Source organism: Zonotrichia albicollis, chromosome 4, assembly GCF_047830755.1.
Source record: "Zonotrichia albicollis isolate bZonAlb1 chromosome 4, bZonAlb1.hap1, whole genome shotgun sequence".
NCBI classification, from domain to species: domain Eukaryota; kingdom Metazoa; phylum Chordata; class Aves; order Passeriformes; family Passerellidae; genus Zonotrichia; species Zonotrichia albicollis.
This window is the reverse complement of record NC_133822.1, coordinates 49,151,200-49,177,528: the sequence shown is the minus strand read 5'-3', so window position 1 is coordinate 49,177,528 and position 26,329 is coordinate 49,151,200. Positions and strand designations below refer to the sequence as shown.

General features: G+C 44.5%; 2 protein-coding genes across 4 annotated transcripts in view; both read left to right on the top strand.

Annotated features, from left to right (window-relative positions):
* Positions 1-4,040, top strand: part of CNOT2 (CCR4-NOT transcription complex subunit 2) — an 84,773-nt gene extending 80,733 nt beyond the window's left edge. For all 3 annotated transcript variants that reach the window (XM_005480597.4, XM_074539733.1, XM_074539734.1), the window contains one exon: positions 2,901-4,040. In XM_005480597.4, the coding sequence (XP_005480654.1) occupies positions 2,901-2,987 (87 nt within the window). In that variant the 3' untranslated portion in view covers positions 2,988-4,040. The remainder of the gene's footprint in view (positions 1-2,900) is intronic.
* Positions 4,041-9,931: 5,891 nt separating this feature from the next.
* Positions 9,932-26,329, top strand: part of KCNMB4 (potassium calcium-activated channel subfamily M regulatory beta subunit 4) — a 34,566-nt gene continuing 18,168 nt past the window's right edge. Inside the window, exons 1-2 of the mRNA XM_005480599.4 lie at positions 9,932-10,574; positions 19,881-20,008. Of these exons, the coding sequence (XP_005480656.1) occupies positions 10,236-10,574; positions 19,881-20,008 (467 nt within the window). The 5' untranslated portion in view covers positions 9,932-10,235. The remainder of the gene's footprint in view (positions 10,575-19,880; positions 20,009-26,329) is intronic.

The window sequence follows — 26,329 nt, the reverse complement described above, 5'->3', positions numbered from 1 at the left end:
GTATCCTTGCCTGTTACTGTTTGTACATGTACAGACTCATGTACTTTGCTATCAAATAAGTTTTCAGGATGACATGAGAGGTGATAATTTTGTTTGCATAGAACAATTTATTTAGTGTCACACATGCTGTAAGTTTTCACACACATTCAGTACTCATTATTTCTGGTTAATAAAGGATATTTAAGTTTTAATTCTTACCTCCATGTGGAAAAGAAAGCAAATTAGCACATTTATCAATGGATAAGTGGGATTTTTTAGGTTTTTTTATATCTGTTTATGTTAAATAATACCACTGCTGCTGTTGACATCCTAAACTAGAGTGGCAAAAGCAAAAACATAAAGTATACCTGTAAGTATTTTCCCCTATGTAATAAATAATTGGCTTTTAGTTTCCAGAAATACTGGTCAGTGAAGTCTTTTTTAGGTATTGTCAGGCAGAACTTCAGGCGTCCCTGCGTGCTACTGAATATTGAATTTGAGCTTTACTGACACTGGGATGCAAATCAAGGCTGTTTTCAGCCTATTTTAACAGTCAATGACAGTTGGAAATATGAACTCACATACTTGTAGAGAAAATTTGGTAGGGAAACATACTCCTTCTGAAGGAGGGACTTCCAGTTTGTGGGACACAAAGGATTGCTCAGCCCCCTGAGCTTTTTTACAGACACCTTATTAGCAGCTCCCACTGCCAGTAGAGGCTCACAACAACCTTAACTTTGGAAAACCTTTTTTTAGGATACTGATACTCTCTGGTTTCTGATACTTACTGTATCTTACTGGTTTAATTAGCAATTTGCCAAGGGTCATTTTGAAGGCATTTCAGAGCTTATGGAAGCTCAGTTAACTGATTGGAGCTGACCACAGATGGACAGTATCTACTGGCCCTTCCATGGTTATGTGAAAGAAAGAAACTTTGACAGCCATGAAAGGCAGAGAAAGCTTGAGTGGTACCTTTTCTATTATAAAATGACTGCAGAATTACTGGAGATCATTGAATCATAGAATGATTTGGTTGGAAAAACATTAAAGACCATCTAGTTAAATCCCTGTACCATGGACAAGAGCACCTTCCACTAGACCAGATTGCTCAAAGTCCCATCCAACCTGGTCTTAAACACTTCCAGGGATGGGGTAGCCGCAGCTTCTCTGGGTAGCCTGTTCCAGTGCCTTGCCACCCTCATAGTGAAGAATTTATTTCTAGTACTCAGTCTAAATGCTGCCCTTCTTCAGCTTAAAGCCACTTCCCTTTGTCCTGTGCCCTTGCAAAGAGTTCCTCTCTACCCTTCCTTGTAGGCCCTCTGAGATCCACTCAACCTAATCCAGCCTTTGACACCAAAGTACACGTATGGACTTGTACCCCTTGATCTTGCTTCTTACCCAATCTCTTCAGTCTCAGCATTGTGTATCTGCCCAAAAAGAGAGCATACACCAACTGGCATGCAGTTTTTATTAGGAATGCCAGAAGCAATTCACTTGTGTATATATGACCTAAAAAAGCCCAAACAAACAAACAAAACACCTAAATAAATAAACGAAGAACCCCCAGAAACCAACCAACCAACCAACCAAACAAAACCCAACAACAAAAAACCTTTGGTTGGACTAGAGAGCTGGGAACTAGAAATGAAGCAGTTGTGCAGCGTTTCAGTACAGATGGCTGTAACTTCACATAAGTTTGGCTAGGGTTTTCCAGTTTTAGGGATAGCATTCTCAGGGGAGTGCACAATGCTTTGCATTTTCCTCTACTTTATTTCTTTGCCATGCTGAATGTTCTTTTTATGCTAAATGAACCTTGTTTTGCCTTGAAAGAAGAGAGTTATAAGAGTTGGATTTCCTAGATTTTATTTCTGTTCTTGCATTAATTTAGTGCAGATTTACATGTACTGAAGTATTATACTATTTAATCACTTTAGAGAGTGTTCTAAAATAATCTCTTCATTGCTCATGCGTTTTCATCTCTGTGTGAAAACAGTGGGCTAAGTTTGCTTTGCAGATACAGATGTTGTTCTGCTGAGGTTCTCCACCAAGTTAGATAAAATAATTTACTGTGCATGTCCAAAGTTGTTGTTGTTGAATTACCAAGAAGTACCCCTAAAAAACAGTTCTGAAACTTCTGGTTACCCTGTTTCTTGAATGAAGATTAAATGAAATGAGACACAATTAAACTGCTTAAAGTGTCTGAAGAATATAAAATTTCAGGTTTGGTGGGTCTAGGGTGTAAATATGAGTATGAAATATGGAGGAATATTTCTATGAATTTTGGCTTAAGTGGGTCTCAGTACTTTGTACCTGGACATTTTCACAGAATCATTTAGGTTAGAAGAGACCTCTAAGATCAAATCCAGCCTTTGATTGATCACCACCATGTCAAACAGACCTTAGCACTAAATCCAGTTGTTTCTGGAACACCTCCCTCGTGTCCATTCTGAACCTCCCCTGGTGCTTCATGAAGCTATTTGGTCTGGTAGTATGACACAAAAACATTCCCAAACTTTAGTTCATCCAGAATAAGCCTCTGTATTCTGACTCTTTGCAAGACAGCTTTTGTGTATAATTCAGCTCATGCTGTGACTGTGTATTTGTGTTTTGTGTATGTGCATATATAAAATGTTTGAAATTATAATAGGGGTTTTGAGAGTCATGTAGCATTCAAAAGAATGGGAGAGTCTGCATGTTATGGGTGTAAAGTTTTAGGGTTGTTGTAATATATACTTTTTTCTTCTTAAAATATGGAATTCAAGGTAGCAAAGTCATATGGTTTTGCCTTAGGATAAGTTAGTACTTGATCTCCTCTGCATTTGTGCTTTTCAAGTATGGCTGGTATACCTACCAGGTGTTCACAGGTAAATGATACATTGTTTTATTTGTGTTTGTCTTTTTTTTCTTTTTTTTAATTGTAGGAGTTCCACCTGGAATATGACAAATTAGAAGAAAGGCCTCATCTGCCATCAACCTTCAACTACAACCCTGCTCAGCAAGCCTTCTAAAGACTTCCCTTTTCTTGGGGTATGGCTGTCTCAGCACAATACTCAACATAACTGCAGAACTGATGTGGCTCAGGCATCCTGGTTTTAATTCCTTGAGGATCTGGCAATTGGCTCATGCGAAGGGTCACCATTTGAGGTCCTGCCTTACTAATTATGTGCTGCCCAACAACTAAATTTGTAATTGTTTTTCTTTAGTTTGAGCAGGGTCTGAATTTTTGTTTTTGTTTCCTTTTTTGCCAGCAGACAAGCTTGGTTCTGTAAAGACAAGCGAGTACACTGACAAAAGTTTACCACTTAGTTTTCCAAAATGTAAAAACAAAAAAAAAGAAAAAAGACAAAAAATTAGACAACAAAATTTGCATTGTTCATTGTAGCACTATTGGTAATAAAAAATGTTTGTGCATTTTTATGTGAAGATCCTTCTCGTATTTCATTTGGAAAGATGAGCAAGGTTTGCTTCCTTCATTTTACTTCCCCTTCTGTCTTTGAAAGGCAGTTTTCGCCAAGCTTAATGCAAGAATATCTGACTGTTTAGAAGAAAGATATTGCCACAGTCTCTGGTTAGTTTCCAGGGTTGTGTATTACTGAGCTTCATCTTTCCAGAATGAGCAAAACACTGTCCAGTCTTTGTTACGATTTTGTAATAAATGTGTACATTTTTTTTAAATTTTTGGACATCACATGAATAAAGGTATGTATGTACGAATGTGTATATATTATATATATGACATCTATTTTGGAAAATGTTTGCCCTGCTGTACCTCATTTTTAGGAGGTGTGCATGGATGCAATATATGAAAACGGGACATTCTGGAACTGCTGGTCAGGGGACTACTTTGTCGCCCTGTGCACTAAAGGGCCAGATTTTCAGCAGCCAAGGACATCCATACCCAAGTGAATGTGATGGGACTTAAAGAAGTGAACTGAGACAATTCACTCTGGCTGTTTGAACAGCAGCGTTTCATAGGAAGAGAAAAAAAAAAGATCAATCTTGTATTTTCTGACCACATAAAGGCTTCTTCTCTTTGTAATAAAGTAGAAAAGCTCTCCTCACTGCAGTGTTGACTTTGATTTGAGATTGTGAAATTATTTCTTCAACAATGAAAAATGGAAAAAAAATTGAAGTATTAAAACTATCGAGCTGTACAGTGGTTAAGACACTTGAAGAGTCTTTTTGCTGCTGACAAGTAAATTTATGAGAATTTCCTATTCTTTTCCACAGTAAAGTTTCCACAGCTAAAAACTTTGGTTAACCTTGATTTCAGATCCCCACTTTATAATAGCAAATAATTTTTAGAAAGATGGGTGGGTACCATGTCAAATAATAGGAAGATGCTTCAAGAATTCATCACTTGGGAGAAGCTTGGGTTAGAGCTGATCACAGTTTATTTCCATATTGGTGTTTTCCCACTTAAAACAGGAATACATTTCATTTGGTGATTGCTATTACTTGAACTTCCAGATGCAAATAAACATGAACATAGACTGTTTCTGAAAACTGTAACTGTTCTGAGCGGAGAAAGAAAAATCTGAACTGTTGGGATGGTTTTCTTTTTCTAGATATGATTGCCACTTCTCATCAAGTTGCCTCTGGTGATGCAGATCATTGAAAAATACCTGAAATTACCAAAGCAAGACATGTTAGTGAATCCTGGAAATTTTTTTTCCATTTTAACCTATTTTTCTATGTAGTGCAAAAGCAGCTTGTTTGCATGTATTTGAATTATGCTTGGAAATTGGACCATTAGTGACCTTGCTGTGGTTCTGTATCAGGTGTATGGCGAATCTTAAATTCTGAATTTTTTAATATCTATTTTAAGATGGTAAACATAAAAATATTATTCTGTTGATTATATTTTTTTCTATTATTAAAGCAAAGTTTTCCCAGCTTGAAAGAAGAGAATGGTTATAATCCATATAATTAACACAGCTGAAAAAGATTGTGGCTTGTTCTGTTTCTCAAACCAGAGCAGATTCAAACATATATTTGATTATCCAAATATAAATTTATAAATTTTCAGAATTATAATTTTCCAAAAGCATATTGTTCCCACTACAATTAATGTTACATTTTTTTACTGTCAGGTTCGTTATGACCTGAGTTTTTAGGTTGGTTTTTTGTTGGGATTTTTGGGATTTTTTTTTTGCTAAGGATTCCTGAAGTGATATTTCCTTCTTCAAATCAAATGTCATTATTTCTCATGTTTATGGAAATTAACAACATATGGTAGAGGGAGTAAGATCAACTACATTAAAATACTAAATAACTATGACACTTCTAAAAACAGTTGAACTGAAATTGGGAACCTAAGTTCTCCCAAAAAATACTTGATGTTACAGTTGTTTTCAACTGCCCAGTGTTTCAGAAATCTGAAATGCCGGAGTTTTGGGAAACTTCTCACCGGTGAGCACAGAACTGGTGCTTTGCTACTTCCAGGTGGGAGAACGGTATGGCTCTTGTTTATCAGTTAAATAAGTATGTATGGAGACTTTAAAATCTGTGACTTAATTTCATATTACACTGTGGGTTGAAGCAAGAGAAACAGATATAAAGAGAAAACAAGGTGTAAGGTTGAGGCGATTCCTTAACTGATACCATATTAATTTTAAAAACTGAAAAAAAGAACATACTGCTTTTTTTACTGAAAGGAAGAGCATCTCAGCCCTCATCTACATACTCATGTGGCAAATGGGTGACTGAATTTCCCTGCAGATTTTCAGACTGACAATTAAGGTCTGAGGCTTATTTAATATGTTTTTACATCACACTAACAGTATAAATAGGAATATACTAGAAGCCTGTTTTTAAATTTGAAGTGGGTGTTTTTCCCCATAACGGGTTTTGTACAACAATGTGCAAGGTAAGTTCTGGGTAGAAAACCCAGTGTTCTTGGAAAAAAGAAGAATTCCTATTTCTGGCCTGTCCAACATGCTCTCATAGTCCTTGTTGCGTGTTGTTTAGAAATCTTCATTGAATAGTTATCTCCACTTTCTCTGCAAATCCACTACCTTCAACTTCCAGGGTTTAGCATCAGTTTCACTGATTAGATTACACCCACTATTGCAGAAGATATTTCGTATTTCAACAATTGTTACTCAAACCACCCTGCTTGTGGAACAATCAAGGGTACCAGAGTGTCACAAAGGAAAGGGATAAGGATGCTCCACTGAGCTGTGTAGAAATAAACAAACAAAAACCACCCTGCACTCCATCTCCTCCACCTTAGTGGTCTGGTGCCACAAATACATGAGCACCTGAGAACCTTCATGGGCTTGATTCATCTAATTGAAGACCCAAGTAATCCAGGGAAGCCTGCAGATACTCACATGGGTAAAAATATTTTTCATGTGACTGTGACCTTCTGTGAAGTGTCAGCTGCACCTGTGTCGGGATTGACAGCTGAGCACACCACTCCCTCCTGGCTGTGTGGCATTTCTGCAGTGCAAGGATGTATGATTATATCACTTGGCTGCATGGCAGGCCTGAAATCCTCTCGGATCCCCAGCCAGTACTTCTTGTACTGGTCTGATTCCGTTTTACAGTTTCCATGAAAAAAGGCAGAATGTACCCAAATAAGAATTTGTGTGTTGTAGTCAGATGCAAGATTTTTGCAGTCTTGACAGACTGTGTCTGTAGACCATGAAGAGACCAGAAAGAGTCTTTGGTATGACCTAGGCACTGCTGGGAAAGAGAGGTCTGTGGGGTCATCATCTTGGTCCTGAGTGGCTCCTCAATGGCCATGGCCATGGAAGAAGGCTGTCCATCTTCTAAATAATACTGTTTCAAGTTACTAGTTACTTAAAAGCAACTTCCCCCCGCCCAATTCCTTGTAACTTCCAACTGAAAATACTTCCATGGCTGGACACAGAATGAAACAAAAAGGAAAAACTGGTTGCTATCTGTCACACTCAAGAAAAGCCTCTAAATGCACAGCTTCTATCCTAAGCATGGGATAACTAGACAGTGCTTTTGGTTGAAGGTCCTAAATATAGCAATTGCTTTTCAAGCCAAATTTCACTGTGCTTAGTTTTCAAGTACCTTTTCATTGTGTCCCTCAAAATTTGCCACTGGCCAAAATTATTGCTAGTAGAAGTTGAATTCTCATAGTGCAGAGTGGACTAAGAAGTTAGTCTGGATTGACAGCTGATGCTTTTATTGTCATATATAGTATGTGAATTAAGTTTTTTTTCTCTGTGATAAGCATGCATGCTCTCGTTTCCATAAATCTGAAAGCTTCCAGTACATTAAAAAGACCTGAGGAAATGCAGCTGAATAACCTACTTTGAAATTTTGGCTTTAATATTTTCAGTACCTTTACTCCTTAAAACCACTTTAGTGTTCGAGGTGAACTTTATGTTTTTGGCAGTAATGTTAAAGCACATTGAACAATAGCCATGACTGTTAGTGATTTAGTTCACTTCTGCATTAGCAGATGTGAACCAAGTTTGTGTGGTTTTTTTCTAGGCTTCAGTTTCTCATTTGCATTTCATATTGTCTTCTTGGTACTAATGAGCTAATATATGTGGGTATACGTCAAGTTTTTTCCTGATAAAACTACCAAAATAATTTTCTGTAAAATCACCTTTTGAACTCCCTGTGGTTTAGCAAACAATCCAGTGAAGTAGCCAGTTGTCGTGACTGGGGCATCCTGCATCAGCTGTAAACAGTCCTGATGAGGAGCCAAAGGAAGGCAGTGTCCCAGAGCTGCTCTGGTGCAGGCATTGATGCACCTCTGTGGAAACCCTTCAGTGCTCTCTAAACTCATTCTCGACTAAAGAGTGGCTTTGGTGGTGCCGGACATCTCTCTTCCCTTGGAAGGCCAGTTGACTTTCTGGTGCACATAACAGTATTGGTTTTCTAAAGGCACTCTGTTGTTTTATATAAACATTTGCTGTTGGAAAAGGCAGTTCACTTCCCGGGAGAGGCAGCATCCCACGGAACAGCACTGGGCTGTGCAAGGGAATGGGAACGGGGCGCTGCGAGCCCGGTCCCCATGAGCGGCCTGGTGGCTGCGGTGGCAGAGCTGCCCTGTGTCTGCCCAGCCTGCAGCTGCCCCACCAAGGCACAGTGTTCTCAGCACTGCCCGTACCCACTGCAGGTGGGTCAGCTGCAGCTGGCCACAGGTAAGGCTGTCCCTTGGCTGTGGGGCAAGGAGGGGCCCAAAAGAGCAGGATCTGTTCTCCTGCTGTTGAGATTTTCATACAGACGCTGAATTTTGTATGCTGGCTTTCTCAGCCCTGGTGGCTCCTGGTGCAGCCAGGGTCCTGGAGCCAGCATCCCCGCTCCTGCCCTCCGCAGGTGACAGCAGAGCTAAAATCTTCACAACAGGCCCCCTTCACTCTGCTACAATGATCAGGCATTGATGATCATTTTTCTCTTCCAATTGATCCAAATAGACTTTGAGTCTTGACTGAGTCATTTGTGCAGAAAAGTTCAAAATCTATGAGATCACCTGGTGAATGCTAAGGCCATTCCCAGTTAAAATACAGCTTCAGCCTCTCCCCAGCTGTGGAGGATGTAGGGATTGGATGCACACAGGAGGACTAAGTCACGGTTGCTCTGTCACCCAGCGAGCTGTTGCCTTAATTTCCGCCTGACAGCGCCTGAGGTACAAGGGGCTGCAGGGAGTTGGACCGAGTATGGAAGGCCAGCTGTTCAGGAGGTAAGACAGAAAGAAGCTGCAGCTCACACTGGGAAAGCAGAGCTGGAGCTTCTCTTTCAGGTGGTAAGTGACCAATCAACCTGATTATAATGTTATTTTTTTATATTATGAAAACTCTATGCAGCAAGCCTCTACCATTAGAGACTGCTATTACCACAAGTGCTGGCAGCAAAACCTGATGATGGGTATGAATGAACAGAGCTAAGGACTAAGCAAGAGGAGTTGAGTTTCTAGTATAAACGCCTATAGGAGGTTTAAGTAAAAAAACCACAATTCTGGCTCAGAGCTGGTATACTTTTCCAGAAACCCTTTGATAATCAGGGCAGGCTACTGCAAAGCAGCTGGCTTGAGAGGAGTGTGGTAGTGCACTGTGCAAGCAAGGACAATATTTACATCCATCTATATTCATGGCACAGCGTGGACTCTTAATAGCCTTCCTGCCAAACCTTGCTTAATAGTCCATTTGGAGAACCTATGGATCAGCTTCATTTATAAAAGTTTGACGTTGCACTCTGCAGTGGGAAAGAGATTGAAAAAGGAAAGTGCTATTTCCTGAACTTTTTCTGTGTTTCTCTGCCTTCTTCTCTGCTGTGTCATCAAGTTCAGCTATCAGCTCTGGGCTCACATTTTGTTCTACCTAATTGCCTGTGATAAAGATGACAGAATAGAACTATAAGAATTGCTATGGTACTTTGGCACCAAAGAACTTGTGTTGCCACACAAGTGGGAAATGCTGGGTAATAACCAAACTTTATTTGCCGAATAAATATATTTTCTTGAATCAGCCGCTTTTCTTGCAATTCTGCTTGGAAGACAGCACTTCTTAGGGTGAACTTTCAAAGGTCAATACCTTCCTGTTCAAAGCAATTCCTGTGTGTGATAGCTATCATCTTGCTTGTCTGTTATCTCTGTCCCTGCTGTGCAGATGCTGGTTTTGGGGCTGGCCAGAATACTTTACTCTGCACCCCAAAAATGTTAACATTTTGCCAATTCCCATTATGTCCCTTCCTAATTAATAAGGTAAAAATAGAAGCTGCCTTCTCACTTGAATAGTTTCAGTAGCTTTACTGAATATTTCAGTATTTTTACTGACTTGTTCAGTAGCTTTACTAGATATTTAATTTCTTTAATTTGAGGTTAGTTTCCTCCTCTACTCATAGAGACCTTGCAGACTTTGATGCCTTGGCGGTACTAAACGGGACTTTACACAAGATCTCCAGGATTTAACCAAGCCAGGGTTGCCTTAGAGGGGGGCCACAATGCACCCAAAGGACCCCACCCACCCTGTTCTAGATGTTGTACATTGCATGATGGCACCCAGTATTAATCCGGACTAGCCCTCCGCACAGCAAATCTCCGGGGTTAGATAATCCCGCTGCAATCTGTCCCTTTCCACCCCCGGAGGGCTCTGAATTAGGTCAGACGGGATTAAATTTGCATTTTATTTATTTATCTTTTTTTTTCCCGTGCTGGTTACACGCACAGTCAGCCTCGGAGGAGGCGGGGAGGGAGGCGGGGAGCGGCGGCGGCTTTAGCCGATGGCAGTGGCTGCTGCCCGGCGGCGGATGCCAGCGGCGGCCGGGCGATGGCGAGGAGCCGGGCGGCTTACGAGTACACGGAGGCGGAGGACAAGAGCATGCGGCTGGGCTTCCTCCTCATCGCCGCCGGCTTGCTCTCCCTCCTGGGTTTGGGCTGTTGCTGGCTTCGCCCGGCGCTGCAGGAGCGGGGCGGCGGCGGCTCCGCCAACTGCACGGTGCTGGCGGTGCGGCAGCTGGGGGAGCGCTTCGCCTGCACCTTCTCCTGCGGGGCGGCGTGCCGCGGCACCGCCCGCTACCCCTGCCTGCAGGTGCTGGTCCGCACCTCCCGCTCCTCCGCGCCCGCCCTGCTCCATGAGGACGAGCGGCAGCTGCGCACCAACCCCAAGGTGAGACCCGCGGGCTCCCTCCTCTCCCACAGCGCGGGCGGTGGTCCCGCCGCGCTCGGTGCCCCTTCACCGCTCCCTCTCCCGCCCTCTGTTCCGTGCGTGGATTTCTCTTCTAGAAGTGAAGGATGGTAAGTGAGGTGGGGGAGCATCCGTCCGAAATGCCGCTCTGCATGTTGCTGAGCAAAAAGTAGTATATCTCCACAGTGTGTATCTATAAACATGCACTGTACATCTATATTTATGTGTTGTGTTTATATCTGTATCATCTCAGGAAAGGCTCAGGCTCGATACTAGGAAAAGGTTCTTCACCCAGAGGGTGGTTGGGCACTGAACAGGCTCCCCAGGGAAGCGGTCACAGCACCAAAGCTGACAGAGTTCAAGAAGCGTTTTCTGTCAAGCCCATGGTGTGACTCTTGGGGCTGTCCTGTGCAGGGCCAGGAGATGGTCCTGATGATCCCGGTGGGTGCCTTTCAATTCGGGATGTTTGTGATTCTACGTAGCACAGTATAGCATGCTCTGTGTAATGTATAATATACTATATAGTGTATTGTACTGTACTATATACTATACTAAGTATGATACATGCACACACACACACACAGACTCTCACGCACTCACACTTCGCTGCCATCCCCATTCCGTCCGGAGCGCAGCCCCCGGTTGGCGGCGCAGGGACAGCGGCGGAGGCTCCAGTGCCCCTGCCGGCCCGCCGGAACCCGGGATGCCCCGGGAGAGGAGCAGAAGCTGCTGCTGCCGGCAGGGCGGTCTGTCTGTCTGTCTGTCCGTCCGGGCAGGGCTCGGTGCCGCTGCGTGGGGATCTCGCAGCGCCGCTGCCCAAAGCGCACGGAGACTCGGTGATGGAACTGCTGCTGGCGGGGCGCTGGGGAAGGGGCTGCGCCAAAACAAAAGTTTCCCCCGTGCTGTTTTGGTTCTTAAACTCCTCCATCACCCATACGAAAAGGGACCAAATGAGGAATTCGTGAAAGTTACATCTCCCAGCAAACTGGGGAAGGCAAATGTGTGACTTGTGCTTTCTCTTTCTTTAAAGGCAGTTACTCTGCCTTCTCCTTTTTCTTTTTATGCTGGGTAAAGATGGCTTTTGACAGCACACACTTGAGTGGAGGAAATCTTATTCAGGAGTTTGAAGAAGAAAAAAACCAAATATGTCGGAATGCTCCTACTCCTGAAAGAACTTGAGATTAGGAGTGTATAGTACAAGCGGCTCTTTGGCTGAGATGTGGATGCCAGATAGTGCCAAGGGCCATGCTCAGCACAATGCAGGGGCTGGGAAGCATGCTTGGGTGTCCAGGTGGGATGTGCAGCCTCACACCTCCTCAGTCATACTTGTGCTGGTGTGCTCCCTCCCTTGGAGGGCAGGTAAAGCTTCACACTCAGGGTTTGAGGGTTGCTTTTTCCCCCTTGGCAGCTTGGAAGGGTGGCGAAGGTAAAAATCAGCAGAGTAAGTAGCAGGATGGTAAATCTGGCAGAATTTGGATTAAATTGTTGGCACTGCTCAGAAGTGGTGAGTGATTGGAGCTGCAGTGCTGGATGGAGCCTGATCACAAAGCAGAGGAAGTGCTGGCCTGTGAGGGAGCTTTGCAGGCCTTTTCCTGGGAGTGCTGCTGCCAGGCTCCCTGTGCAGGGGGCTGTGGTGGCACAGCCGTGCCAGGAGTGCCCTAGCTGGCCGAGCTGCAGGGCTCCTCTGAACACCTCTCCATTTGCAGGTGGGCAGGGGGGAGTTGGCAAAATGCAGGAGGAAAGTCGCCCTTTGAGAGGGGGTAACGATGACGTGGCTCTGCAGAGGGTGCAGCGTGGCTGTCCCTGAGCTCGGCCCTGTGGCCCTGCTGTGGCCATGTCCAGCAAGGATGGAGCTCAGAGATGGAAACTGGGAGGTGAGGGCTGATTGGCACCACAGTGCCTGGGCTCAGCAGCTCTGGCAGCCCTGCAGGTTCAGCAGCAGCTCTCAAACCGGACCGTGACCACACTGCCCTTCTGGCCCACCACTTTGTTCTGTTCTTACTTCTTGATCTTATTTTCTTCTGCCTTTCTGGAAGTGTGGAGGGAAGAGAAGGATTGCACCTGGCTGAATTGCAAATGCAGGGAGGCACTCCGAGCTTCAGAAGTAATGCCTGTAAATGTCACTCAGAAAACTATTTTTATTTAACAATTAATTTCGTGTTAACTCTACATAAGAAAACAGGGCTGTTGGCAGTGTGTGTTACTTCCCTGCTTTTACAAATATAATCTGTTTTCTTTACCTTCCACCTTGCATCTCTACATGTGGGCTGTTTACCCTGGGATATTGATTGCTGAGGATTAAATCTGATTTACCAGATGTGACCAAGCAGAAAGGATGCAATTTTTTGATGTAACTGTATTCTTTGGTAGTAATTGAATTTATCTCAGTGGAAAACTATGTAGAAAAAAAATGTACTCTAATTATTTTTCCTACTTTGAGAAGCTTATGTAAAACAAAAAACAAAATAAGAAGAAAAGTTGGTTAGGTCACTTCAGGAAAAAATATCTTTGTAAGGGATTGAAGTCTGCATCTGTTTCTTTGGTTTTCCCTTTTTTCCCTACTTCAATGCCTGTGGACCCAAACACTTACACCCTCCTTTGATTTTTGATTTCAAGTCTTGCTGTCTTTGAAAGCTTTCAGGATTTTATGCTGGAACACATTAGCTAGAGGCACAGAGTAGGAACCTGCAGGATTTAATGCTCAGGATCCTGTACGTAGTGATGAACAAACACTTAGAGAGCTGTTTAACCCTTCCTGTTCCCATCACATTTGCACTATGCCTCCTTGTGTTCATGCATTTAGACACACATACAACAAGTTAATCAGACATACATACAACATGTTAATCAGTTCTCACTAGTTAGAAAGGAAGAACAAGACCAATTTTGTTTTGAACATTTTTTAAATTTCACTTTCTGCTTAGGTGCTTCTCTTTGTGGGGTAGCAATTTTTCCCTGTAAATCAATAGTGTTGAAAGGGCATAGTTCAGGCTCCTTACAACACACAGCAATAAAAAATCAGTTGGTCGCTTCACTCCACCCAAAAATCTCCAGTATATTTGATTAAAAATCTTCTACTTTGTGTAGTAGAGCAGGCTGACATATAAACATATCACAGATATGAATGTCTGTTCCAGTGAGAAAAAATATTTTTCTAGATGCAGGAAAAAGAATTTTTTTTTTCTTCTCTTGCTTTCTAAGATAATCACATCATTGTACAGCCCAGGATTCATTTTAGCTCTTAAAAGATTATATAGCTGGGTCAGAGATAATCCAGGAATGTATATATAAAGCACCGAACCCGATTACATTTGTGTTGTCTGAGTGATCTGTGGATTTCCTCTTTTTTTTTCTGATTGCTGTCTCAGAGGAAGAAATTCATTGGAGTGACTGTAGCCTTTCTTCAGCTGCCTTGATAGCAATAATAATCTCTGAGATTAGGCTTAAGCAGGATTAATTCCAAAGTCAATTTGTCACTGTTCCCCTCTGGCCATGGGGTACATTGGAGGTGCACAGGGACGAGGCCTAGGGGAGTATGGCAGCTGCTGAAAATGTCAGATCTCTGGCTTTTTAGACATTTCCTTTCTACATCTGCAGTTAAGTGTAGGGTTGGAAGGAGCTCCCCCCTGTTTTGCCTAGGAAAGTTTAGGGGAGTGACTGCAAGGCAGATGTTGGCAGCTGTGCAGAGGACCTGGTTCTGGCCCTCCTGGTCCCCAGGCAAGGAGCAAAGAGCAGCAGCTGCCCCTTGTCTGCTCTCCACACTCCCCGTGCCCCTGTGGTGCTTCTCTGTGTAATGGCTCCACATGACAGCATGATGTGCAGTCATCTCTTCTGCACACCTGTAAATAGACTTGGGCTTAATTTTTGGACTCTCTTAAATATGGCCCGTGGCTGAGGAGGTTTCATAACAGAGTGCAACTTGACAATAATTTTGTGAGAGTCTGGAGCCTCTGTCTGGTGAAGCATTCAGATCTGCGCTTGGGCTGGTACCTGGGACAGGCAAACTCTGCAGATGCTGCCAAGCAATTCCTCGGCAAGTGGGCCCAGGGGCCATGGATAAACCCTATAACCCACTTGTCCCACCTGGGCACCACTCCCTGCCTTGAGCCTCTGAGAGGGGTCATGGGTTTGATCCCTCCTGGTGGGCTGTGCTGCTGCTGCTGCTGCTGATGATGATGGTTTGCACTGACAGATGCAGGTGGAAGCCAGGCATGGTGCTCAGCTCCCGTTCCCTCAGGACCCTCAGCTGAGAAGGGCCATTTCTGTACTAATGGAGTGAGCCCACCAGCTCCTGCCCTGCCCAGTGGGATGGCTGTGGCAGCCCTTCCTGCCCTCCAGGCCATGAAGGTAACCCAGGAGTGCATGGAGACACACACAGAGTCAGGAGCAGCTCATCTATTGCTTGCTGTGGTGGGCTGACCCTGGCTGGACTTCAGGTCCCCCCCAAGCTGCTCTATCACTCCTCAGGTGGACAAGGGAGAGAAAATATAATGAAAGGCTTGTGGGTTGAGATAAGGACAGGGAGGGATCATCCATCCTTTATCATCATGGGAAAAATGTACTTGACTCAGGGAAACTAATCAGTTTTATTGCCAATTAAATCAGAGAAGGGTACTGCATAAATAAAATCAAATATAAAAATGCCTTTCCCCTGCCCATCTTTTCCTCCAGAGCTTAACTTCACTCCTAATTTTCTTTACCTCCTCCTTCCCACCAGCACAGAGGGACAGGGAATGTGGGCTGTGGTCAGTTCATCACACATTTGCACTCCTCCCTGTTCACACTCTTTCCCTGCTCCAGGGTGGGGTTTCTCCCACAGGAGACAGTCCTGCATCACCTTCTCCAGCGTGGGTCCTTCCCACAGGCTGTAGTTCCAGCATGGGCTCCTCTCTCCCCAGGAGCACAGGTCCTGCCAGGACCCTGCTCCCATGTGGGCTTCCCTCAAAGCCACCACCTCCTTTGGGATGGATCCCTTTGCTGTGGTGGGGGCTCACCATGGGCTGCAGGTGATCTCCACTCCAGCAGGTGTGGCAGGGCTGTGTCACACCAAACAAATGGCACATGCCCTGCCCCACAGCTCACCAGGAGCCAGCAGGATGCTCCTCCACAGCTCACCTGGAAACTGACTTTGAAATCTTGCTCCTGAATTTTGTCTTCTGTTGGGCTGAACTGCTTCTACTTTGGGCTGGAATGTCTCTTCACATGTGAAACTTTCTTTGACTTGTAGTCTGTCAAGTCTGGTTTTTTTAATTTAAAATGTGACTGAATTAGGCAAGAATTGATCTTTGAAAAGCAAGAAATTCAACCTGGAACTTAAACCATAGTCAAGAGTTCATGCATCTGCTCTTTCTCTGTGATATGGAAGAACATCTGCCCTCATTAAGTGTTCAGATGTACCAGGAATTTTTCCTGGCACCTGCAGAGACTGAAGTGGGAGCATCCAGCAGCAAACACAGATACAAATCCTACAAAACCTTGGTGTAAAGATGTATTGGCTATTAACTGACCTTTTTACTGGTGTCCCAGCTTGCTTTCAGTTGGCATTCGTTTATGTTTTGATGTCAGTATTTCATGCCATGTCTTCCATGGGAGGAATACAGATTTAATGTTTCAGAAACTGCCTATTGCCAAAGTGGAAATTATTTCACATCCATCCATCAAGTCACAGCAGCAAAATTTGTGAAGACACAATTCCCTTTTATCTGCCCGCTGAATCTGCTTTGGAGGGTGATAGATGTGGCAGAGCAAAGTGTCCTAAAGGTATGAAGAGAGATCAAGCCCCTGTGTGGGTCAGAAAGAGACAAAAATCACCTTGGATTGTGGGGACAGCGCTGGCATCCTGGGGAGGCAAACAAGCCCCAGTGTTTGTGCAGCAGCTGACAATGCTCACTCTGGGATTGCATCTTGGGTGTTTTCTGTTGCTCAAGGCCTTTGTCACATTGAGTTGATGTTTCAGGGTGGCCCCTGGGATTCATATTTGGGCAGGGACCATTCCTCTCCTCAGGACTGTTAATCCTCAGCAGGCAGAAGTAGTGAGGCCACGTCAATTTATAGCAAGACCCCAGGTGTCTCCTTTGTGTTTTCCGCATGGAAATAGAGAGGAAGAGGTAGAATTGTATCCAGATGCTCTCTGTCAGCTGGGATTATGTGTGCAAAAAATGATGTGAAGTTTGAGTTATGGAAAATGTTTACTTTTGTGCCCACCTTCCAGGAGTCCCTCCTGTAGGCACTGGCAACACTCCTATACACTGCCTTGCTTTGGCACAGGAAAACACAGAAGTGCTGCCCAGAGAAACTCTGTGGGCCCCTTTACATCTTCCAAACCAAGAAAAATCCCTGCCCTGAAAACTCAATTTTTAATATCTATGTGTTGAGCTAACAGCATGGGGACTGAGGGGAAAGAATGTGAAGCTCTCTGATGAAATGTCCTGGGAGTCTGCTAAAGTTTGATACTTGTCTGTTCAGAGGGACATCTCTTGGGAAAAGAGACCTCTCTGTTGTTTCTAAGCCTGAAACTCAGCATGGGGCTAGCCAACAGCTCACCAGGTTATGAACTTTGTGAAGGATTGCAGTGATATATTGTGGGGTGGAAGGTCTCTGAAGGATCCAGAGAAAGTTTAACCAGGACTGGTGGGGCACTGGCTGCTCTTTCATAGCAGAGGACAGCAGCAGGCTCAGCCAGGAAGAGGAAACATCTCAGAGGATAGAGGAAATATGTGTACAGGAGCCAGGAACACAGGAAAAGGAGTTTTGAGATAGCTGGGTGCATTTAGGCAAAATAATCTCTATTGGTACTTAGCTGGTTTGTCTAGTTATGCATTTTGTGTGCTGGCTAAACAGTGTCTGGTTTGGGAGCTCTTTCTGGAGCCCCTAAAAGCTGGGGGCTGCCCACAAGCAGGGGCTGGGAAGAGCAGAGTGGTGGTTGCTGTCAGATGGAGGCAGTGAGTGCACAGCCCGTGGGGTTTGGTGCCATTCCCAGGGCAGGGAAAGTTCCCTACAGGAAAACCTCGGAGTGGAGGATGTTGGAAGGGCTGGAGCCCGGGCCAAGCAGGGAGCAGGGGAGCAGCTGGGAAGGTGCAGCACATGGGTGCTGGCAGGGGTCAGAGCAGAGCCAGCAGTGCTCTCAGGTGTCTTTGTGCCAAATTTGCTGACTCTGCCCAGCTGCTGCACAAATGTGTTTGTGCACTGGGAGTGTGGAGGAAAAAGGGGAGTGTTTGATGCTTCCAAAGTGGGCAACCAAACAAAAAGTTCTGCTGACCAAGGAATATTATCTGAGATGGCAAAACAGTATGTGATAAGCCCTGCATTCTGGTTCCTGAAGTAGAGTGGAGTTGCCCTCATTTCTGTCCTCCATCATCAGCAGTGGGACACCCCTTGTGTAGGGTCCCGTGAACAGGGAGCTAAAGGGAGCTCTGTGCCTGGCAACACCAGCCAGGAGTCCATGTGAAAATGAAGATCCTTGCGTGTGCAAAGGTAGGTTTCAGTCTGGAAGCAGCAAGGAAAACCTTGCAGATTCTGTAATTCTGAAGCACACAAAACACTGGTAGCAATTGCAGGAGCTGACACAAGTGGTCAGATTTTACATGATCAGGGGAATAAAATCCTGAGATTTCTCCCTTGCCCTTGGAATGGCAAATCTTCAAGCTGTTGTATGGTGAACATGCTCTTGCAGGTCTGTACATCTTAGGTATAGTGTGCAGCTGGGGGCAGGTAAGCTCCTGTGAAACCTCAGCTGAAGGAGAGGAAGCAGTGCCAGGCACAGTGAGCCATGGTGAGCTTCATGCTCACATCAGAGAGGGCTCTCCTTGCTATTCCTGCCTTCAGGACACAGGAGAAATTAATGTTGTGATCAATTGTGGGCCCCCCTTTAGGGGCTTCCCACACACTTCACCTTCTGTGTGGGGGGATAGAATTAAGAAAATAAAGATCGTGCAGAAGGCAATCTCACCCCTGAGGAGTTGCAGCTGTGCTAATTACCAGAGATTAGGAACAGACCTGCCCTTTACAGGCCACAGCTGTGTCCAGCAATGATGAGTGCTATAGAAGAGTGGGTTACCTGGGTGAGGAGAGAGTTGGAGTTTGTTGGTTGAGCTGTGAAGAAGGAGTCAGTGCTGTGAGGAGCTGTCCATGAGAAATCACTGAGAAGGTATGGGAACTTTGCAATAAGATGACAACACTTCTGCTTCCTCATCTTTCCTAAGCAGGAGTCCTTTTAGCTGCCTTCCCAATCACACTTTTTTCTGTTTGCAGCTCCCAGTTTTAAACGAATTAAAATTCAGTGTGTTCAGTTCACTTGGTGTCCATACGTCCTGCAAGGGGAAAAGCCTCTGTGTTATGGGAGGGTCAGCCAAGCTCTGTCACTCAGTGTGGTTCAACAGCTCCTGTCATGATCTCCTGTGTGGATGCCTGGGAAAAATGAGAGGGATTGTGCTTGGACACTGAACTCTGATAGGCTGACACTTGATTCAGGGCACTGTTTGCTTTCTGTTGGTTAACTGCCTGTGGATAGGACTTAAGGGTGGTGTGGCAGAGACTTGGAAACAAGGAATGTGGGGGTGGGTGTCTGTGTCTGACCCATAGGGGAGCCTCTGAAAGCCCAGTCCCAAGGGCACCAAGCTGTGCGAGGAATCTCCCTTGCTCTCTGGGCTTTGAAGCAGATGACTGAGGGTGAGATCTGCAGGTAGCTCAGCTGCATGCTCAACTCTCCTTGACTTCTGTACAGCAGAAGCAGATACTGAACCTTTCTGCTGAAGCAGGGCTGTGAGCCCTTTTTCTTCTTTCTGTGTGTTGTACACAGTAGATAAATACTTATATCAGTGGACATCAGCCAGATATCCCATCCTCTGGGAAAGCTTGCTGGACTCTTTGGGATATTTATTAGCATGATGCTTAACTAAACTTCTGATTATGAGCCTCACTGAAAATAGGAAGCTATTAAAATCCAATCCATGCAGCTGGCTAGGAATACATCAAAATGAAATTATCATTTTCACATTCATCATGCCAAACTCCAAGATATTATGAGGTGGTTTGGTTTAAGAGTGGAACAAACATGGCAAAGTTTTTATTTTCTTTCTGAATGCTACTATATTCTTTTCCAGTACCCGCACACAATAATTAGCAATTGAAGTGAAGTTCAGCAAATATTTCTTTTCTGTTTCTTTGGGGCTTTTGTTTGTCATTCTCAGTCCATTTCAGTCACGCTGGTAGCATGAGGAAGAGGCAGAGAAGTGATGCCCTGAGTTCCTGAGCACAGCAGTAACCCTGTTTTGCAATGTTTCTTGGCAGTGCTCATACATCCCTCCCTGTGCAAGAGATGATCAGGAGAACTCTGAGAACGTCACGTACAAGCAGAAATACTGGAAGGAGAAAGTGGGATCTCAACCATTCACATGCTACTTTAACCAGCACTTGAGGTGAGTAATCTCCTTTTGGCTGGGCAGGAGTGCTTGTGCATCTGCTTCACAGCTGTCCATTGGCTCTGTTTGAACAAACTATAAATGCATGCATATGTGCATACACACAGAGACCCCCTCCAGGGCAATCTGCTTTATCACACAGAGCTCAGCCCAGAACTTTGCAGGACAGCTCTACTGATGAAAAGCTATACAGAAAAGAAAGGAGTATTTTTACCACTTGAAGTAAAAATATAAAACACTGAGAAAAGTTTTCCTTAAAACATCAATTTTTATAGCAAAAAGCATCTTGGCTTTTAACATTCAGATGGCAGATTTCTGGTGTGGATATTAATGTTCCTTTCCTCCACAGGAAAGAAACCCTATTGTGTTCATGGAAGAAAAGGGGAGATCAGTAAATATGACAAACTAACTCAGCAATTGTGTTCATAGAGGGTTAATGGATCAGATATAAATAAACAGCAACAGAACTGCCAGGTTTCATATGTGCTTGTAGAGTAGAAAGTTGTAACCTAAAGCATCTCCCCTTCTGTTTCAGTTCTTACTTTTGCTGCCAGTGTTGATGTGACTTCATGTGTATGTCGTGTGGTTTCCTTCCTCCAGTGAACAGAAAGGGGAGGGAGTGCTTTTTCCTGTCTCTTTCTGTGTGATCTGCCAGGAAATAAAAGGTCCTGTGGCTGCAGGAGGAGGTTAGTCCTGTCCCACACACACTGGAAAGGTAAATAGATGAGGGAATAGCTCATGGCTTGCAGGTGCAATTCAGGGCTCAGTCTGGGAGTGCTGGCACCAGATATTTCAGTTCAGAAAGACAATCAGGAGGAAAATGGATGGCAGGTGGAGAAATGCCTGACTCACTGTGAGTGTCCTGCTAGTGCCTTGCCTTGGGGGCTTCAGCTTTGTGCTAGGCTGGCTGTAACAATTGTCTCCTTGAAGAGAATAGACACAGCCAGCATGCGCAGGATGAGTTTGTTGTCCCTGGTTAACTCTTTTCAGAGGGACACCACCAAAACTTTATAGCAAAACTTTTTCCTTTAGAGGGGACAGAAACATTGCTTACAGCATGCAGAGGTTAAAACTTAGGGCACTCTGAGTGTTGGCATCAGACCTGTCAGGGACCTTCTTGGGAGTCCTCTGGTCCTCAAGGTGCCAAAGCTTGGATCTGGTGACCAGGAGCCAAGTTATGGTTCTGGTTTGTCTGGGCAGGCAGGTGCTGCCTGTTCCTTGTACTCCTGAGAACTGGGACTTGCAGCAGCCACTGCCCAAGTGAGCAGGAGAGTCAGAAACATGGGATTGTCTGCAGGAGGAGTCATGGCTAGGATACATCTAAACTGGTGTGCGAAGGATGGTGTAAAAGGTAACTGTGTGACTTTTTTAGTCAGTGGAGAGAAACAGGAGCCTTTTACCTTACCCCAAAGTAAATGCCTGATACAGGTCAGATGCTCAGAGATGTTTATTTCTCTCCTCTAGAGGAGTGGAGGGTGGTAGGTGTCCAGAGCTATGGGAGCTAATTCTCACATTACATTTTGGTGTAGCAAAGACAAAGCTTTTCTTTCTGCCTAGCATCTGACATTTATGTAAGCTGGCACTGAGAAATTGTGCAGCACTCAGGAAGGGTTTTTTCCCCTAAAGATGCTGAATCCTATACTGCTAAAAGTTCTTGCCAGCACAATGGCTGCCTTGAAACACTGCCTTTTGCTGATCATGCAACAATTCATACACAGGATGAGAGAGGCTTGCTGCCAGAGATACTAGAAGATAGTCTAAGCTGAAATGTGTACACCATCTATTTTCTTCTGGAGATAGCAATGAGCTTTGGGAGATAAGTTCTGCTGACTGGGAATGTGCTTGCTTGGGTATACTTTTAGAGCAATGATGACTAAGCAGCCTAAAAAGCAGTGAAAAGAAGCCACAACAAAGAGGGAGAAATCTGTTCCCCTCAAAATAGAAGTGTGCGTGTTTTCTGACAGTATTTTTTCACTGTGTGGATAAGCTAACTGTTCTCTGTCAGTCTGTATAAAATGTACAGTAAATAGTTCCTTAGAGAATGTGGTGTTTGTAATGTTAATACTCCCTCTTTTGAAACAGCAGAATAAAATTCTACTTAAATATGCAGGCAATGAAAGAACAACATCTCCTCTTCATCGAGTTTACTCAGTTTTCATTGTCAGAAATGTTGCTGCAGGCAGAGTGTACTGTTGGGTAACTTCTCCCTTTTAGTTTGGTGGGTTCAACAGGTTACTTTGGAAAGATGAAAAAAATGAGGTGCCATTCTCACAGTTCAAAGTTATGCAAAAGGGATGAGAAGCAGACTTGGCAATTTCAACCATTCTTAGTTACTGTAAATCAAACTGCCCCGCAAAATTAGCTGCCTGACATTTGTCTTAGGGAACCAAAGTACAGCTTATCTTGGAGCTCAGTGCTTTACTGAAGAGTGAGGTTTTGCTTTGCACTGCGGGCACTTAACTTCAGTGTTGCACTCTTCTCTGACAAGCTTTGGGACAAGGGGCTCAAGCTGCATGTTCAAGTTGCTTTTCTGGATCTCTGGTGAAGGTGCCTCTCTGTTGGCATGATGATACCCCAGGCTGAAGGAAGCCCAGCACAGCAGAAACCAGCCTTCAGTTGGTTTCAGACTCTAAAATAAAGGACAAATCCAGATGACGTTCTCAGGCTGTTGCCAAAGGTTTGAGAGGGCACTGAGCTCAGGGGCTTTGGTGTTCTGGGTCTCACACCCAGTGTCCCAGCAGTCTGCAGTCACAGCCTCATGCAAACAAGGGCCACAGCTGCTAAAGTGGGAGGCCTGTGGGAACAGGCAGGATGGGGAAGATCCTGTCACTTTATTCCTTCGTGTTCCTGGTGCCATTGACATCCATGACAAGAACAACAAAGAGAGAAGCTAAGATTGCCATGAGCTGAGGCCTCACTGTCTCATGCCATGCAGAGACAGGCAGAGCAACCTGTGTCAAGTCATTTCTTATTAGTGGCTGATTTCTATGGCATTATTGCTTGTTAGCTCTGGGTTTGTCCCATACACAAGAACACTCTGTGTTTCCTTTGCTGTGGCACAGCAGATGAGCCAGCCATGCTTTAACCTCCTGTGTGCTGGCTGCAGGATGCTGTACACAATTCATCAGAGATTTGAAGAGCAAACCCTGTCAAGTGATTAGTGACAACCTGTGTGTTGTTGGGGTGCCCTGCAGGGTTCCCACTTATCTCAGAATAATTATGTGTGCAAGCCAAGGGTGCTCAGGTAGCAAGGCTGCTCATCCATAAAATGTTGGAACATAAATCTTGGTTTGCTCTGTTACTTCACAGTTTTCTAAATTAATTCCCTCCACCTGCGGAGCAGTGCTTGGGCCTGAGGGGGAAAGGGCTTGACTGTCAGTAAGACACTGTGCTGCCTCTGCATGCAGCCATCCAGCTGAGGATCTCTGCATCTTGCAACAATGAGGGAAAAAATGACTGCTTGTCAGAGCAAAGGGATGTGATTATCTGTGCGGGGAAAAGTCAGTGTATTGCAAACATCTTTAAATCCAGATTGTTTGAATACAAAGATATTTGTAAGGTTTCCTTATCCAGCACCTCCACCTCTGTCAGCTATTGTTCTGTGACATTAAGTTCACAGTTTGGTTCATAAGTGATGACTGAAATGTTTATGTGCCTGTAATCTTTTGGTCCTGCATGACATTTTGGTAATCCCTGCCTGCCAATTCTCCCCATGATGTTCAGTAATTGCTCTGCAGGCTCTGATGGAGGCCTGTTTTATTTGGTGTCTGAGCTACCTGGCAGAACCTAACAGGGATGTGTTGTATAATGCAAGTAATCCAGTTAGCCCTGCTCAAAGCTCCACAAGGGTCTAGCCCTGAGCTCAAAGTCCTGCTAAAAATAAGTCCTGGTCTCACCTTTTAGCAATGAAAACAAAACTACTTCCTCCTTGCCTGTTCAGTGAAAGAGAAGACTGTGTTTTCAGGAGTAAGGCAAAGGCTTTTTCAGGGGTGTTTTTTTCAGTTTGTTTGTTGTTTCACCCTGGGACTGCTGCTGGGCAGAGGTGGTGCTGCACAGTGGCCATCACTGCTGGCAGCAAGAGCCAGCTCGGAATGCCTGGGCATGGCTTGCAATCACTGCAGGGCTTCCCCCTTTTGTCTCACTAGGTCTCTTTCTTGCCTCTGCTGTTGTTTTATGCATGGATAACTGGTGTTAGGATTTTGGGTGCATCTCCTCAAGAGGCTTTACATTTACTGGAAACCTGATTGGCAGCATTGGTAGAAAGAAGAGACTGCCAATAATCGTGCTTAGGGTGAATATGCACAACCCCTCTGCCAACATCTTTGAACTGAAGAACTGTAGAAAGTCACAGAGCAAAGATGGGTTTATTGAAGACACTGTACTTGCAGGAGCAAGGAAACAAATTTAATTGTATCAGCTGATTTTTATAGGGGAAAGAAACATTTTTCTAGGCATGGTGTACCTCCTTTGGGTTCAACATCACTGCCTCAGCACCAGTGGAGTGATGCTCTTAGGCTCTCCAGCAAGGACAGGTCTTTACCATGAGAAGTCTTCCTTTGGGGACAGAGCCTTTCCATTTCTGTTTCCAAGTCAAACAACAAGCCTTCAGACTGTGGGAGCAGGCAGGTCACCTTTAAAAAGGTAGCACGAAAAGTCAAAACTGCTACCTTTGCCAAGCAAACCCAAAGCAGTTACATTACTGTGCTTCAAGTGCTGCAGAATCACAGAATACTCTGAATTGGAAGGCACTCACAGGGATTATCCAATCCAGCCAAAGGCCCTGCACAGCACCATTCCCAGAGTCACTCCATGTGCCCAAGAGCATTGCCCAAATGCTTCTGGAACTCAGACAGTCTTGGTGCTGTGACCACTGCCCTGGGGAGCCTGTTCCAGTGCCCAGCCACCCTGTGGATGAAGAACATTTTTCTAATACCCAACCTGAACCCCCCCTGACAAAGCTTCAGGCCATTCCCTTGGGCTCTGTCACTGGCACCACAGAGAAGGGCTCAGTGTCTGCCCCTGCTCTTCCCCTTGTGAGGCAGTAACTGCAATGAGGTCTCCCCTCAATCTTCTCTTCTCCACACTGAACAGTGACCCCAGCCACCACTCATACGGCTTCCCCTCAAGGCCCTTCATTGTCCTCACGTCCCTCCTTTGGATGCTTTCCAACATCTTAATATCTTTCTTATATTGTGGCACCCAAAACTGCACAAAGGAATTAAGGTGAGGCCACTCCAGTGCACAGGGACACTCGCTGTACTTAAAAATAGCAGTAATACCCATATAAACCCAAACCTCAGCTCAAAACTTATTTAAAGGCTTTGTTTTTGACTCTTTTCTAAAAGGGAAACTCTTTTAAATTACTAAGTCATTCTCATATCTATAATGAGTGATTGACATCCATCACTGGTACCTTTGGTATCTATGTTTTTCAAAACATTTAAGATTCAGTCTAAAAGATATCTTACTTTCCCCAATCACACTTTCTTTCCTTTAATTGAATCCATTTTTCTAGGTTTTTGCTTGTCCCTTAATTTTGAACTAACATCTGCTTAAAAAAAAATACTTGAAATAATAAGTTCAGAGCTGTGAAGAATGAGTGTTGCCAACTTATGGCCTCCTTGCCAATTAGCACTCTGTTGTTACAGGTGATGATTCAGTAACAGTGAGGGAGCAGGGTTATGCCTCTTGTGAGAGGATTTCTCTGTTCAGGTGCACAGGTTGGTGAATTTGCACCCATGAAGTTAATACTGCTTTATTCAATTTATAGTCTCCACCTGTGCCTGCTTATATATCTGGAGGATTTTGGTTGTGCAGAATTCATACATTCCACTACTGAATGCACCTGGGATTCTTTTGCTATCTTTTTATGCTGCTGAATTTCAAATTCTATATAGCTGAGCTGCTCACAATCGGAGTTTTATTCTGCTCCTTACTACAGAAACAAAGAGAGATGAATGGTGCTGGCCTTGCGGACTTTCAGTCTGGCACAGTGCAGAGGATTCTCCACACAGCAATTTTGGGGGAGAGATCCCCAAATGCAAATGCAGGAGTAATTAAATCTGGCATCAAGTGTAGCTTGGCAGTCTGGCTCCAGTAGCTCCTTAAGGATGGATAAACTCTGTAAACTTGCAAGCATCTCCATTCAATTTCTCAGTGAAGGAAGAAGAGTTCCTTCTTTTTCCTCAACAGAGAATTTTTTCTTAGGGCTCCTTTCTCATCAGGACAAAGCTATCATGGGAGACACAGCAGATTCATTGAGCAGGGATCTGCTCCCATGTGCCAGCATGTTAGGAGACCTTGATTCCCAGGACATTG